General features: G+C 54.0%; 3 protein-coding genes across 4 annotated transcripts; 1 reads left to right on the forward strand and 2 right to left on the reverse strand.

The window, feature by feature from the left end:
* Positions 1-693: 693 nt before the first annotated feature.
* Positions 694-3,188, reverse strand: LOC127693082 (probable hydrolase PNKD). Its single transcript, XM_052193805.1, has 3 exons — positions 3,080-3,188; positions 2,182-2,350; positions 694-1,073 (listed from the first exon to the last, which is right to left on the reverse strand). Exons 1-3 carry the CDS (start codon positions 3,144-3,146, stop codon positions 881-883), a joined length of 429 nt encoding a protein of 142 aa, XP_052049765.1. The 5' UTR covers positions 3,147-3,188; the 3' UTR covers positions 694-880.
* Positions 3,189-3,501: 313 nt separating this feature from the next.
* Aamp (angio associated migratory cell protein) lies at positions 3,502-8,470 on the forward strand. Of its 2 annotated transcripts, none has more exons than XM_052193803.1 (11): positions 3,502-3,714; positions 4,172-4,330; positions 5,002-5,121; positions 5,795-5,934; positions 6,165-6,309; positions 6,517-6,600; positions 6,696-6,811; positions 6,903-7,006; positions 7,154-7,244; positions 7,394-7,548; positions 8,001-8,470. In XM_052193803.1, the coding sequence occupies exons 1-11, from the start codon at positions 3,594-3,596 to the stop codon at positions 8,074-8,076; spliced, it is 1,311 nt and encodes a 436-aa protein (XP_052049763.1). In that variant the 5' UTR covers positions 3,502-3,593; the 3' UTR covers positions 8,077-8,470. The 2 variants fall into 2 exon arrangements, with proteins under 2 accessions (XP_052049763.1, XP_052049764.1); XM_052193804.1 differs by having other exon boundaries at positions 4,175-4,330.
* A 150-nt stretch (positions 8,471-8,620) lies between these two features.
* Positions 8,621-9,850, reverse strand: Gpbar1 (G protein-coupled bile acid receptor 1). Its single transcript, XM_052193190.1, has one exon. The coding sequence runs from the start codon at positions 9,676-9,678 to the stop codon at positions 8,692-8,694; it is 987 nt and encodes a 328-aa protein (XP_052049150.1). The 5' UTR covers positions 9,679-9,850; the 3' UTR covers positions 8,621-8,691.
* Positions 9,851-14,284: the final 4,434 nt, after the last annotated feature.

Genomic DNA, 14,284 nt, shown 5'->3' on the forward strand with positions numbered 1-14,284 from the left:
TAAGGCGGTACCGTTCTATGGAACCAAGCAGATGTTCTTGGTGATGGGTGAGACAGACCCGAGATGACAAAAGCTGCGAGGGGAGGGGCTCGTCTGCAGTCCTGGCTCCAGAGCGGGTTCCCAGCCACCCTGCCGGGTCACGAGCATGTCATGAGCCCTCTGCAAAATGTTCCCTAGCTTTAACTTCCTGGTGAAGTTGTGTCTTTATAATCTTTCCCAGACAGGAAAGGAGCTAGACCATGGGTTTAGAATCTCTTGGAAACTACTTTCTCTTTCAAAAGAGGAAAACAAAGCCCAGAGAGGCTGACATATTTAGATGCACTTTTTTTTTTTTTTAAATTTTTCCTCCACACTCTAAATGCTACATTTGATTTTTGGTTCCTTTTGTTTTTGAGGCAAGGTCTCTTTATTATTTTGCTCTGGCTGTCTTGGAACCCTGGCCTCAAACTCAGAGATCCACCTGCCTCTGCTTCCTGAGTGTTGACATTAAAGATGTCCATGCCTGACTAATTTTAACCGGTTTGGGGTGCATGGGTAGCTACCCTCCTAACCAGTTTCCCTCCAGGGCCTGTTCCTAAGCTTGCTGTGGTCACTTCACCCATCTGGGAACACAGGTCTGAGGGAATGGGGATGAGGGTCAGTCCCACTCTGACCCTCCCCTCCCAGGGGGCTTACAGATTCAGCCTTGCTTCCTTTCCATGCCAGTACTTATTAACTTTATTTGCATTCTGGCTCCTTCCACCAAGTGGAAGAGTTGGGTGCTGGCAGCAGCTTGGACATCATGCGCCCTCTGGTGGGCCTCAGGTGCAATGGACACAATTGGCCACACAGGAAGTCAGTCAATAGCAATAGTCTAGCACAAGGTAGCAGTGATTCTCACTCAGGTCTGTACCCCAGACCCAACTTCAGGGAACTGGGCTTGTTGGGGCGAAGCCCTGACCCTCTGGCTCTCATCCTCGCCCGTGTTGGCCGCCCGCATGTTCTGACGAGCCTTCATCTGCTTCAAGCGGTCCTTGTCCACTTCCTGCTTGGTGAGGACGAAGAAGAGGATACCACAGGGGAAGCCGATGGCCCTAGGGATGGGGAGATGTGCACCGGGTTTGGGCGGGGACTGGGACCAAGCCAGAGGAGCTGGAAGAATCAGTCTAGCTTTGCCACTTGTACGTATGCTGTGGTGTCTTATGTCTACCTGTCCTTTGTGCAGAGTGCTGGAGGGACCCTGAGAACCACAGCCTCCTGCTGCTGCCTGCTTTGGACAACCATAATAGCTCTCTATTACATCCTGGCCAACTCGGAACTCCTAAGCAGAGTACTAAAAGCCCAGTGTGGCCCTGCCTACCTCTTCACTTCTCCCCTGATGGCTGATACTCATGAGCCTCTTCACTGTGCAAAATGCTTCTGTGTGATAACCTAAGCAGCCCACGCTTGCGCTGAGTTAGCAAAGGACCTCTCTGCATACACAATCTCGTGTCCCTTGCCAGACCCCTCTATTTTTCTTTACGGTGCTACAAATTGAACTCAGGGCTTCAAGAACGTTAAGCATGTGTACAACCACTAAGGTACGTTGACCAACTCTCGATCTCAGCAACTACGACTAAAAGAGGGCCTTGGTAAGGGCCAAAGGACAGGAAGCCATGAGAGCTGGTGACAATTGCAGCTGGGAGCCTCAGTTTCCTCCTTGGCGAGATGGATGTGCAATGCTTACCTCAGAAAGCTTAAAAACATTATATGGCAAAGTACTGTCATACCTCAGACATTTGCTGGAAAAAAAATGTTAATTTCCCCTCCTTTTACTTTAGTGATTGAAAGTCAGCAATATGTATTAAAGCCAGAATCAGAACCACAGAACTCACAGAAACACTTTTAGCTTCAACACAACACAATCTGACATTTAATTACTGGGACTGGAATGTTACCCCTGCTCCCAAAGGGAAGGATGAATCCAGTGACTCAAATTCACACCAGCTCAATTTGCTCCACAGAAAAGTCACTGTCCCCCAATTTTACTGATTTTTCCACCCTCACCTCACCCCACTCTTCTGAGATTCCATCCCTGGACTCCTGCAATCTCCTTCCCTTGGATTCAGCTCTCCACCTGCATCTTGGAGAAGTTTCTAGGTCCTGACAGACACCCTTCAGTGCACTCCCCCACTGGTAGGCAAAGGGGCAGTTAAAACTCACCAGGCTAGTCCCACAGCCTTCATGGGGTTCTTGCCCCTCTTTCTGGGAATGTATTCTAGCTCGGGGGAGAGGGGCTCAGGCTCCTCCTTGCATTCTGGTGAGCTGTTGCTCTGCAGTGCTCTGGTCCTGTTCTGGGAAGCCTTGTTAGCTGTGGCTCCAGAGAGGATCCCTGTGAAACAAAGTACGGCGCGTCAGTATGGGAGGTGTGGAAGGGGAAGAGTGGCTGAGATTTGAGGAAGGGGTGTGACTGCAGTTTGGAGTAACTAGTGCAGTGAAGAATCTAAAGAGAAATGGGAAAATCGCCATCGGGTGACACCTTTGGAAGCTACTTCCACGTCACTGCGGGCTCCTCAGCCTGGTGCCAAGGCAGTGAGCTTCGCTGCTGTTCTATTCAGAAGTCAGGCTGGGAAGGACTGCAGAGGAACTCACCGGAGACATACGCATGAAGGAAATCCGGGGAGCTATTTAAAAACTGCAGGACCTTAGGTATCCTTAAGGATAACTAACTCCATCCCGTCGAAGAGAAAGCTGAAGCCCGGAGAGAGGAGCTGCTTCGCACAAGGTCAAACCGCTAATTACTCAGTGCTAGAACTCAAGCCTCCAGAAGCCTGGGGCTCTTTCCTCTGCACTGCGGTGAGTGTGAAACCCCTGGGACGCGGGAGTCTAAAGGTTTCTCTGGTACTCTCTCTAGCAATAAGACCCTAGACATGCCGTGCAACCTAAAGACAGGGGTTGGACTGGGTGACCTCTAGAGCATCTTTTCACCCCCAGACTCTCTAAGATCTTGCAGAGAGGTGTGGGCAGCAATTGGCATCCTGACTTTGCTGTCGCGCTGGGTGGGATGTGAAGGAAAGGGAATCTTTTAAAACCCTGCCCTCCCGAGGGTCCCTCTCCTTACCCCGGAGGACGCGGGCATTTCTTGCCCCCCGGCCCTTCAGCGCCGTAGCAGCTACCACCGCCGCCATGTTCGGGTCCCACCCCCCTTCACTGCGCTCCCCGTCGGGAATTGTAGTTTGCGTAAGGGGCCTCCCCCGCGCCTTCCGTCCTGCCTACAAAGCGGAAACTACATTTCCCAGAAGTCCGCGTAGCGGGCTCAGGAGAACTACTCCTCCCAGGAGACCCCGGAGGCGCGCACGCTCGCTTGTTTCCCTTCAGCTCGGGGCGGAGTTATGGAGGGTGGAGCTTGGGCTCTCCCGCCACGCCCCGGCCTGGTCATCCTAGTTCTGCCTTATGATTGGCGGCTCTGTTAGTCCACCACTGTCGCTATTGGCCCGGATGCCGTCGCTCTTTCGGCCGGGAGTCACCTACGCCTACTTCCTCCCGGGAGGAGGGGCTCGAGTTCCGCGTCGTCGCGCAGAGCTGACTCTGGGAGGCGTTTGGGCCCAGAGAAGTGGATCGGTAGCTTTCGCCGCATGGAGTCCGAATCGGAGAGCGGAGCGGCCGCTGACACCCCGCCTCTGGAGACTCTGAGCTTTCACGGAGATGAAGAGATCATTGAGGTGGTAGAGCTGGATCCAGGCCCCCCGGACCCGGGTGAGAACTGACGCTTCTGAGGCCACGGGACAAGAGACGCTCACCCCTGGCCTCTGACCCCTGCTTCTCCCCAGTCCCCCCTCCCCCCTTCCCTACCGGTCGTTCCTACCGACATTTCTCTCCCAGACCTCCCTCCCTACCCCCCACATTTAGTTTCTAGGCCTGGCTGGGTGGGGGTTCCCTGACGCCTCCCCTGGCCCTTCCCCTCACACACCCCCTTCCCATCATGCCCTCTGTCCTCTCTTCCTACACGGTCGCTGGCCAACACCAGGTCTTCAGACCTAGCCTCTCTCCCCCTCCCCGCCCCCCAAGTGCTCTCTTCCTGCTCGGTACGTGTGGGACAACACCTTAACCTTTGGCCACATGACCCACCCTAGCGTCACCTTTTTCATTTTTCAACCCTTACCCCATTCTTTCTGAATCTTTCGAGCTCCATCTTTTAATGCTTCTCCCAAAGCAGATGATCTGGCTCAGGAGATGGAAGACGTGGACTTTGAGGAAGAGGAAGAAGAAGAGGAGGGCAATGACGAGGGCTGGGTCCTGGAACCCCAGGAAGGGGTGGTCGGTAGCATGGAGGGCCCGGATGATAGTGAGGTCACCTTTGCATTGCACTCAGGTAGGCCTTTGAAGGGATCGCCTCAGATCCGTGCAGATGGGCTTTTGAATATGGGCCGCGGTCCCTGGGCAGATATTATGAGACCAATGTGATAGCCACCTATGTTGGTCTGCAGGATATTCAAAGGAAGGGGGGGGGGCAAAGGGAACTGGGATTAATTGAAACCCCTGGGTTCAAATCCTACCTCTGCTGTTTAGCAGTCTGTCACCTTTGTTAGCTTTCAGAATCTTGGTGTTCTTTAAAAAAAAAAAGTTATCTTGGATGAAAGTGAATGGAAGTAACTAAACTGGAAATTAAAGGCAGTTTACACTCCAAAAGTAGCATTAATAATAACCTCAGATGCCAACCTCATGAAGCTCTCAGAACTTAATTCATACCCAGCCTGGTATGGCCTGTGCCGTCAGCTGTGCACATGAAGCCACATCTTGGCTTGCACCTCAGAGTGTGTAGTAAGGGGAACGGAACAGCATTGGGATATGCTCTGGAGGAGGACTTAGGAAGGATTTCTTTAACAATCTGATGCTCCGAACAAGAACTGGATGCAGCCTTCCCAGGAGAGAATTTAACTCCAGCCTTGGGAAAGGAGTGTGCTTCCTGAAGATTCTGAAAGGCAAAACTCTAGGTGAGCGCCCAGTTCCATCCCCTTTCTCATGGACTGTGTCTTGGGACAGCATCTGTGTTTTGTGTGAGCCTGGACCCCAAAACCAACACCTTGGCAGTGACCGGGGGTGAAGACGACAAAGCCTTCGTGTGGAGGCTCAGTGATGGGGAGCTGCTCTTTGAGTGTGCAGGTGAGAGGCTGGGGAGTTTCCTTGGGCCGTCTTGGTGGGTGGTCCCTGTGAAATACCCAGAGGCTGTTTACTACTAGCTTCTGTCTCAAGCTGGATCCAAGGACCCACAATAGAAGAATAACTGTTTGGTAGGCTTTCAGACAGGAAATGCTAATAGGCCAAGGGAGGCTAGGTAAGACAGCTTTGTGCTAGCGAAGGAGTAGTCAGAGGCACAGAGAAAATAGGCTCCAGTTGCTTACTGTTCTTGGGAAACTTGGAGTGTTCTGGTCCCTGGAGCTGCAGCAAGTTTGGCCCCTTGTTTGTTGAGGTCCTACCTTTTTTTCTGCTTAATTGATTTTAAAAGATGACTAGATACATGGGTCACATGTCCCCAGCATTTAGGGTTTTTTGTTGTTGTTGTTTTGTTTTGGTTTTTTTTTGGTTTTCTCAAGACGGTTTCTCTGTGTAGCCCTGGCTGTCCTGGAACTCATTCTGTAGACCAGGCTGGCCTTGAACTCAGAAATCCTCCTGCCTCCGCCTCCCAGAGTGCTGGGATTACAGGCATGTGCCACCACCACAAGCTTATGTGCTTGGCTTGGCCTTGGATGTTGGCAAGGCTGGCCTTGAACCTGTTAGATCTCTTAGTCTTAGGCAAATTTGAGTTTAAAAATCTGCCTACTTCTCTTTGCCGCAGGCCACAAAGATTCTGTGACATGCGCTGGTTTCAGTCACGATTCCACCCTAGTGGCCACAGGGGACATGAGTGGTCTTTTGAAAGTATGGCAGGTAGACACCAAGGAAGAAGTCTGGTCCTTTGAAGCAGGAGACCTGGAGGTGAGATCCTTGGAGGTGGGCTTCAACTCTGTGGGGCCTTAAGTGAGAGTGCTTCAGGGAGGGACACGGCAGCCATATCTGTCCTGGAGAAGTTTGCCTAGAACACAGCGCCGCAGCTCTAGAAGTGTATATGTTGACCTGTAAAGTTCTCGCTGGCCTTAGAAGGTCACACCTTGGATAAGGCAGGCTGGGTAGCAGGCCTGGCTTGCTGACCCTCCCTCTCTGACCAGTGGATGGAGTGGCACCCTCGGGCCCCTGTTCTGTTGGCGGGCACAGCCGATGGCAACACTTGGATGTGGAAGGTCCCGAATGGTGATTGTAAGACCTTCCAGGGCCCCAACTGCCCTGCAACCTGTGGCCGCGTCCTCCCTGACGGTGAGAGCAATTGTTTCTCTCTCTGGGTAGAGGTGGATCCAGTAACTTGGGGGTGCTTCAGTCATCCCAGTCTCCTGCCCTGTACTTGGTCTTTCCTGTGGTTCCAGGGGGAATTTGGGGACCCCCTACTCTATCCTTCCTGCTCATTCTTTCCTTGGCGTGTCTGAGTGTCCTCTGTCCTCTGGTTATCCGTGCCTTGGTCCTTAGGGAAGAGAGCTGTGGTAGGGTATGAAGATGGGACCATCAGGATCTGGGACCTCAAGCAAGGAAGCCCCATCCATGTACTGAAAGGTATCAGAGGTGGGGAGGGGGCGTTTCCCTCGGCTTTGAGGAAGAGACCGAGAGCCAGGTACAGGACTGGAACTTCTGTCCCTGCTCTGTCCTAGGGACTGAGGGTCATCAGGGCCCTCTGACCTGTGTTGCCACCAACCAGGATGGCAGCCTAATCCTGACTGGTTCTGTGGACTGCCAGGCCAAGTTGATCAGCGCTACCACTGGCAAGGTAAGCAGCCTGGGCTTCTGTCTGAACCTTCTGCCCTCCCCTGTCCTTTTCCTCTTGACCCTGGTCTGTGAGCCTTTTCTCTTACCTATAGGTGGTGGGTGTGTTCAGACCTGAGACAGTCGCCTCCCAGCCCAGCCTGGGAGAGGGGGAGGAGAGTGAGTCTAACTCTGTGGAGTCCTTGGGCTTCTGCAGTGTGTGAGTGTGAGCAGAGCCTTGGCCCGGAGACCCAAGAGACTGAGGGAGGAGGTGGCTTTGAGGAGGGATCCAGGTATTGGGACCAAGGAGGAAGGAAGGTATATGAATCTAGGGCCTCAAGAGGCTTCTTTGTCACCTGCTTCCCAGCATGCCTCTGGCCGCTGTTGGCTATCTGGATGGAACCTTGGCCATCTATGACCTGTCTACACAAACACTCCGGCACCAATGTCAGCACCAGGTATGATATCTGGGGCTTCTCGTTCCTTCTCAGTGGGCTGTTGTGCTGGTTAAAGGGCAGCCTGTCCTCAGGCCCCTCTGAGGGTGGGTTGGGGTCTTCTCTTCTCCCTCCTGACTTCGACTCTGTTACTGTGTCACATTCCGGGACAGTCTGGCATTGTTCAGCTGCTGTGGGAGGCTGGCACTGCTGTGGTGTACACCTGTAGTCTGGATGGGGTCGTACGTCTCTGGGACGCCCGGACTGGCCGCCTGCTTACTGACTACCGGGGCCACACTGCTGAAATCCTGGACTTTGCCCTCAGCAAGTAAGCACCATGGGCTGGTGGTTCTAGGAAGTGGGTTTAGTGTGAGGTTGCACAGGTCCTTTGCGGGATGGGAGGAGATTCCTAAGGGAAATGAGACCCAATGCCAGACTGCACCCCGGGCATGCCGGGCTGTCTACCTGTGCAGTCACAGTCCTAGAGTCCAGCCCTATCCCAGCGATTGGCAGTGGGCCTGAGGCTGAGAATGGACCTGCGCTACTCAGTCTGCGCTCCTCCCGTGGTAGGGTGTCCTTCGCTGGCTCTCTGGCGGTTTGCATGGCCATAGTTGAATCAGCTCCCTGGCTTTGGGAGAAGGGTCTGAGAACTGGGTGCAGATTCAGGCAGGGACCTGTAATGGAGGCGATGCTGGAGCAGCTGCTTCAGGACCCCTGGGGAAGGGGCTTGCGCTGGGCCTCAGGTTCCTCTGTCCTTTGACCCCTGTGTTCTGTCTACAGAGATGCTTCCCTGGTGGTGACCACATCAGGAGACCACAAAGCGAAAGTATTTTGTGTCCAGAGACCTGACCGTTAACGGCTACAGCCTCTGGCATGGTGTCTGGTGTTGAGGGGGATAAAGGGACACCCCTGCCCCCCAGCAGAAGTTCGGGGTGCAGAGGGAAGAGGAGGGGAGACCACTGGACTGCTTTCCGACCCCTCCAGCTGACCTGCCTACTCCTTGTCCCTTTCGTCCCTGGAGACCCGCCTTGCCAGGCCTGCCCTCCCCTGCCCAGCCCTGGGGCCTTGTAGGAGGCCATGTCCCTCTCACTTTGATTCCTGGTGTGAGCCATGGGGTGCGTCTTTGTATGTTGGGGGTAGGTCTTTGAGGTTCCCGTTCTTTCCCTTCCCAAGTCTCTGGGGAAGGAAAGGAGGAAGAGAGACTAGTTACAGATTTTAAAAATGTAAATAAAATATACTTCCCATTGGCAGTGTCTGTGTGCATTTTGTGGCGTCTGCACAGGAGACAGAGTGCTAGTCTGTCACTGGGTTCTACTGGCCCCTCCCACCCCTGGAGACCCGGAAGGAGATAACCTGTGGTGGTGGCCAGAGATTTATTTGGTCTGGAGCGAGGGCTCCGATCCAAAGAAGTGGGGCACTGTTGAGTGTTCTGGCACGGGGTGGGGGTGGGGGGGCGGCAGCTACTGTTTCCCTAGTTCAAGTCCAGGTCAATGCTGCCTTGGCTGCTGGTGTGGTAGGCAGTACTTGGGCCCGGATCCTCACTCTTAGCTCTTCCCCGAAGCACTCTCAGCCACCTTTGGGCAGCTGTCCTCCAGGGGGCTGTGTAGCGCTGATCAGCCAGGCCCATGGCCACAGGCACAGCTGCTGCGCTGGCGCTGCCCAGTGAGATGAGAGATAACAGTGTTCCAGGCCTTAGTGGTGGGCGACGCTCATAGGCCAAGACTGACAGGAGCAATGTAGCTACATAGGGCCCCCAACACAGCAGAAAGAGCAGTGTGGCTCCCGCCTGGGCCCTAGCCTGCCTCCAGGTGAGTGCTCTAGCCAGGGTGGAGGGCGCATCACGGCACACTGCCCGCTCCAGTCGGCGGATCTCACGCAGCTGGCGGTGGGCAGTGGCCAGCACGCGGACAGAGAGAAGGGCAGTGGCCCCCACGGCAGGCAACAGGAACCCGTAGATTTCGAGGTAGAGGTAAGGGGCTGGGAAGACAGCTTGGGAGCTGCAGTTGGCATCAGGGCTCCAGTGGTTCCAGCCCAGAGCAGGCAGGCTAGCGAAGAGCAGGGAGCTGACCCAGGCGAGGAACAGGGCTAGCCGCACACTTCCATGGGGCCGGAGCGGCCGCAACACAGCCATGTAGCGCTCGCCGTGCACCAGCAGCAGATTGGCAAGCAAGGAGAGGAAACAAAAGTTGGGGGCCAAGTGGAGAAGGAGGCAGGACCAGTAGCCCTGATGTTTCCGGCTCCATAGCCCGGGCAGCACGGGCAGTGCCAGCCCAGTGAGTAGCCCGGCTAGTAGCAGGCTTAGGAAGAAGCAGCCCGCAGGTGGGCTGCGCAAGTGGCGGTCCAGGGCGATGCCTAGGGCCAGGAGCAGGTTGGCGATGACGATGAGGCTTGCCAGGGCCAGGGAAAGCCCCAGAATCCCCATGGGGATGGCCGACAGCTCAGTAGTGTTGGGTGTCATTACAGGTCTTGGCACATGGAGGGTCCGGAGCTGCAGTCAGTATGCTTGGATGGAGTAGTGGCCAGAGTTAGGTTGGTCCTGCAGCCACTGCCCTGGTGGGGACAGCACATCATCACTGAGGCTTTGGACTCAGACGGTGGGCCTTATCTTGTTTTCTTTTTTCTTTTTTTTGTTTTTTTGGGGTTTGGCTTTTTCGAGACAGGGTTTCTCTGTATAGCCCTGGCTGTCCTGGAACTCACTCTGTAGACTAGGCTGGCCTTGAACTCAGAAATCTGCCTGCCTCTGGCTGGTCGATACCTTATTTTCTGACACAGATTTTCTCAGTTGCCAACTTAAAAAAAAAATTACATAGGAAAGTCATGCTTTTGGTTGCCCTTGGAAAATCAATTCTGGTGTGTCTTAGAAGAGGCTACACTTGAGGTGATAACCACAGTATCCAACCAGGCAGTTTAACCTCTCTGTCGCCCTCCAGCCCCTGGACAGCTGTGTTTATGTCTGTGGAGACTGGAAGGCAACCTACCCAAGGCATTTGTCAACCTTGGTCTGCCTACCTCAGGGTGCCAAGAGGGGGCAGTAGCTGGCCAGCCACTGGGTGGGAGACTCCCAAAGGCCAGGTCTGGGAAGTCACAGGGTGCTGCTCCCGCACCCCCATCCTGTCCACACGTGGAGCCTGTTACAGATGAGTGAGCAGCCTCCGGGTAGGACTTCCAGCCCATAAACTTGACTCATCCGCTCCACACTAGCAACAGGCCCTTCCTGGGAACTGGAGGGAAGGGTGGGGAGATGCTTGGTAAGGAATTGGGGGTGCTAGGAACAAAGACACCCTCCCTCACCTCTAAAGACAGACCGAAACCAGAGGACAAGGAAAGACCTCCAGACAGGCTCTAGCTAGCTTGCTTTTTACCTGGCTGCCTGGGCTCAGCCCCAGGCCACATTGCAGGGCCAGTGGGAGGGGTCCTGGATCCTGTCATCGGGAGCATCTGTGGTTGCTAGGATCAGAGTCAATACGGAAGGATTCTGCCCTCTGCTCCTCTGGCCTCTGTCCTAGGACCAGCATCATCTGTGTGGTTACCTTAGGCTGCAAGATGCTCTTCTTTTCCCAGTGCTCCCAAACCACACTCCTGATGCTTTCCCCTCCTGGCCTTGTTCTTCAGCACCCTCCCACCCCCAGCCTGCCACTCAGGCCTAGCTTTCCATCTCCGGTAGCCCCTTAGTTTGTCCCTCTTCCTCCCTACACCATCTGCTTTTATTAAACTACGGAGGGAGGCTCGGTGTGAACTAGAGCTCTCACCCCTCAGACCCTCGCCAGCCTCCCTCAGCAATAGCAAGAAAGGTAGAGATCCACATCCAGGGGGACGGTCCTGCTGGGGGGTGGACCCTAGTGGACCCTGGCTCCTGAATGGCTTGAGCCAGTGCAGTGACCTGTTCAGGATCAGGCCGGAGGGGGCTGGTATGTAGCTACTCACATGGCCGTTAGGAACAGGTGGTGCTTGCTTGATCTTCCTCTGTGGATCAAAGAGTTAGGGCGGCCACTCTTGCAGGTCTTCGGGCCATGCCTGGTGTCCTGGTCAACGAGTGCATGGTGCTTCTTCCTTCTCTACTTGGGACAGCAAGAACCGAGCTTGCCTGCTCAGACTCTGGCCTGGCCTGGGCTCCTGAAGGGATGGAGGAGTCCAGGCTGGAGGACCTCAGTCTTGGCTCCGCCTCTGGGGTGGGACGTGGCACATCCTGACTGCTTTTACTGAGAGGGCTCCCCCTCCTGTATAAGTGAACCCTTCCCTAGCAGTCGGCCACACAATGAAACCTGGGTGGTGTTTCCTCTGAGAACCCTCTCACTGACATCACCAGGCATTACCTGGGAAACACCGGCTAATGAACAATGTTTGGTACACGACACTCCCCTCCCAGCCCCCCTCCCCCAGCCGGTGTTTTAGGTATTTTATTCCTGAATGCATCAGTCCACCGCCCATAACCAGCTAGATACTTCTGCTCTCACCCCAAAGGAGAGTGGGTGTGCCTGTAAGATGGAGGTGGGTGGGGCTGGGGGCCTGAGACTCCTCACTGATCCAGCCTTGTCTTCCTGTGTCTGCAGACATCCTGCATACGGCTCAACTTTTCTTGTGAGACAGGGTCTCATATTGACTAGGCTGATCTCAAACTCCTCTGTAGTGGAGTGTCACCTTGACTTTCTGATTCTTTTTCTTCTACCTCCTGAGTTAATAGCTTTATGTCACAGAGTCTGATGGTTCCCCTGCACTCGCCATATTACAGGCAGGTTATAGAACTCATGAATTCATTCATGTTAGGTGAGCAGTATCAACTGAACTACCTCCCCAGTCCTGAATGGTTTCAGGAGTCGAGTTTTCGGATATGCATAAGGCATAAATGGATCTGATGCAGAGGGTCAAGCTTGTGATTTACAACAGTTGGGAGCTGAGGCGGTGGGATCAGTGTGAATTTGAGGCTGGCCTGGGTTATGGTGAGACTGTTTCAATACTGTCAATCCTTCCCCCTGTTGGAGTCTGCAGTGGGAAGCGTCAGCATTGGGACCTGTGGATAGCACGATGCTCGACAGTGCCAAGGGGAGGTCAACTCTACAAATGGCTGGCTCTTCCGCCTCCACTGGGCTCAGAGGCATACCTGGCGGTGGGCATGACTGACAGGGCTGGCGGGGGTGGTCCCACTGCTTTAGCTGTGTGAATTTGGGCAAACGGTTTTAAGTTCTCTCAACTCATTTGAGCTCTGCAGAGTGGAGCTCAAAATTGTATCTACCTAAGAGTGGGTTTGTAGTCCTAGCCTTTGGGTGCTGAGACTAGGTTGCAGTAAGTCGCCTTCAGACCTTGTTTCAAAGCAACCAAAGAGAAGAAGAGTTCCTCTCCGGCAAAGGAGGTACCATGAACCGCATCAGCCCATACTCTTGAGTACTTGATTACTGTTAATCATTAGGATTTCTGTTCTCCACACCTGCCCCTTTCAAACAAGTATTCTGTCTCCAAAGGCTGATAGGGGGCCTAGGACATCTAAGGGATGGCGTTTTTTTGCTTTATAGGAAAACTGAAGAAACGAGGTTCAGAGAGAAGGACGTTTGAGCAAAGTGCGGAAGCTGAGAGTTGTGTGTCCGATCTCCACTCTGCATCAAGTGCAGCTTTGGGGCAAAGGGAGGGGAGCCGTGCCAAACATCCTAAGGACTGACCCAGACTGGGGCTGCAGTGAGTAAGCTGGCATGGAGATGAGGAGACCAACCTCATATCTCACAGAGCACGAAGACTTCACTACCCTTGGAGAGCTGCAGCCTGGACGGCTGGAGGTCTGAGGACTCTGGCACCGCTTGCCCTACAGCACACATTCCAGGGTCCCTGAGAGGTGGGGCTTCTGCTGGGAGACTGAGCAGACCGGTCTTAAATCCATCGTTTAGGATGCCGGCCGGAAGGCACACAGTCTCAGTCCCACGCAGTGGCAGTGGGGCATGAGTCAGGCTCTGGGAGAGTTCAGCCTGGGGCTAGTCTAAAATGGTGCAAGACCCCTTGGATATAGGGGCTGCCAGGAATAAACAAGCCTGTCTTCTGTTCCCAGCCTGCTTCCCCAGAGACTCAGGACGTCTGTTTCTTCTCTGTTCTGTCTAAACACTGTGTGTGGTATGGCGTGTAAGGGGAGGGGACAGCTCAGGCAGTGGGAGCTGGAGAGTCTGGGTCCTGTCCTGTACTTCGTTCAGTTTCTCCATTACTAGCGTTATCTGCTTCCTCTCTGTAACTGTCAAGCCCTGGGTCATGACAGCTCCTTTTGCCCTCTGGTGCAAATTTTCAGACACTCCATCTGCTGCCTGTGGCCGGCCCTGACCTGATGTTTCCCTGGTGGGAGCATATGCTGGGCTGGACAACCCAAAGTGTCCCAGAAGCCTCCTGGATCTCCCTGGTCTACTTTCATGTTTTATTTTCCTCATGCATTAGGGACTGGGTGGGTGTGCTTTACGAGATTTGAAAGCAGTTACTCTGAACCAGGGAAGCAGATGAGACTTCCTGTATTCAGAATTGCTTTCCCAGCTACTCCTTAATATGCCCCACACCAATGAGACAGGGTCTTGATGTGTAGCCCAGGCTAACCTAGTACTCCAGATCTTCCTGCCTCAGCCTCTCAAGTGCTGGGATCATTGTAGGGTTCCCCCACACTCAGTTGGCCTGCACTTAAAGCTGATGTGGATATACCTTCTAGACACTGTAACAGACTGGCCAGGACGCTGGCTTTGAGAAGCCCGTATTCAGTTGCTGAGGGGGAAGAAACCCTGTCCCGTCCTGGGTGAGACCCTTGAATCCTAGCAGTCTTAACACATTCTCTGTTTAGGTTTCAGGGAAGATTGAGTAAGGGCGCATCAGGCAGACCCTGTATAAAGGCCACTGAACGCCAACTGCCACATAAGTGCATCAACAAGCAGACTGATGGATTAGGTTAGGGCTTCCCCTTCCTTACCCAACACTCCCCTCCACTTCCCACTGCAGTCTCAGATCCTTTCCTGCTAAACATGTCCCATTCGGATTTAGAGATTCCTCTTCTCTCTTCAACGAGGCAATATAACCATCTTAGGTAAGAGAGCACAACCTTCAGGGGCACC

The sequence above is a fragment of the Apodemus sylvaticus genome, chromosome 9 (genome assembly GCF_947179515.1).
Source record: "Apodemus sylvaticus chromosome 9, mApoSyl1.1, whole genome shotgun sequence".
NCBI lineage: Eukaryota > Metazoa > Chordata > Mammalia > Rodentia > Muridae > Apodemus > Apodemus sylvaticus.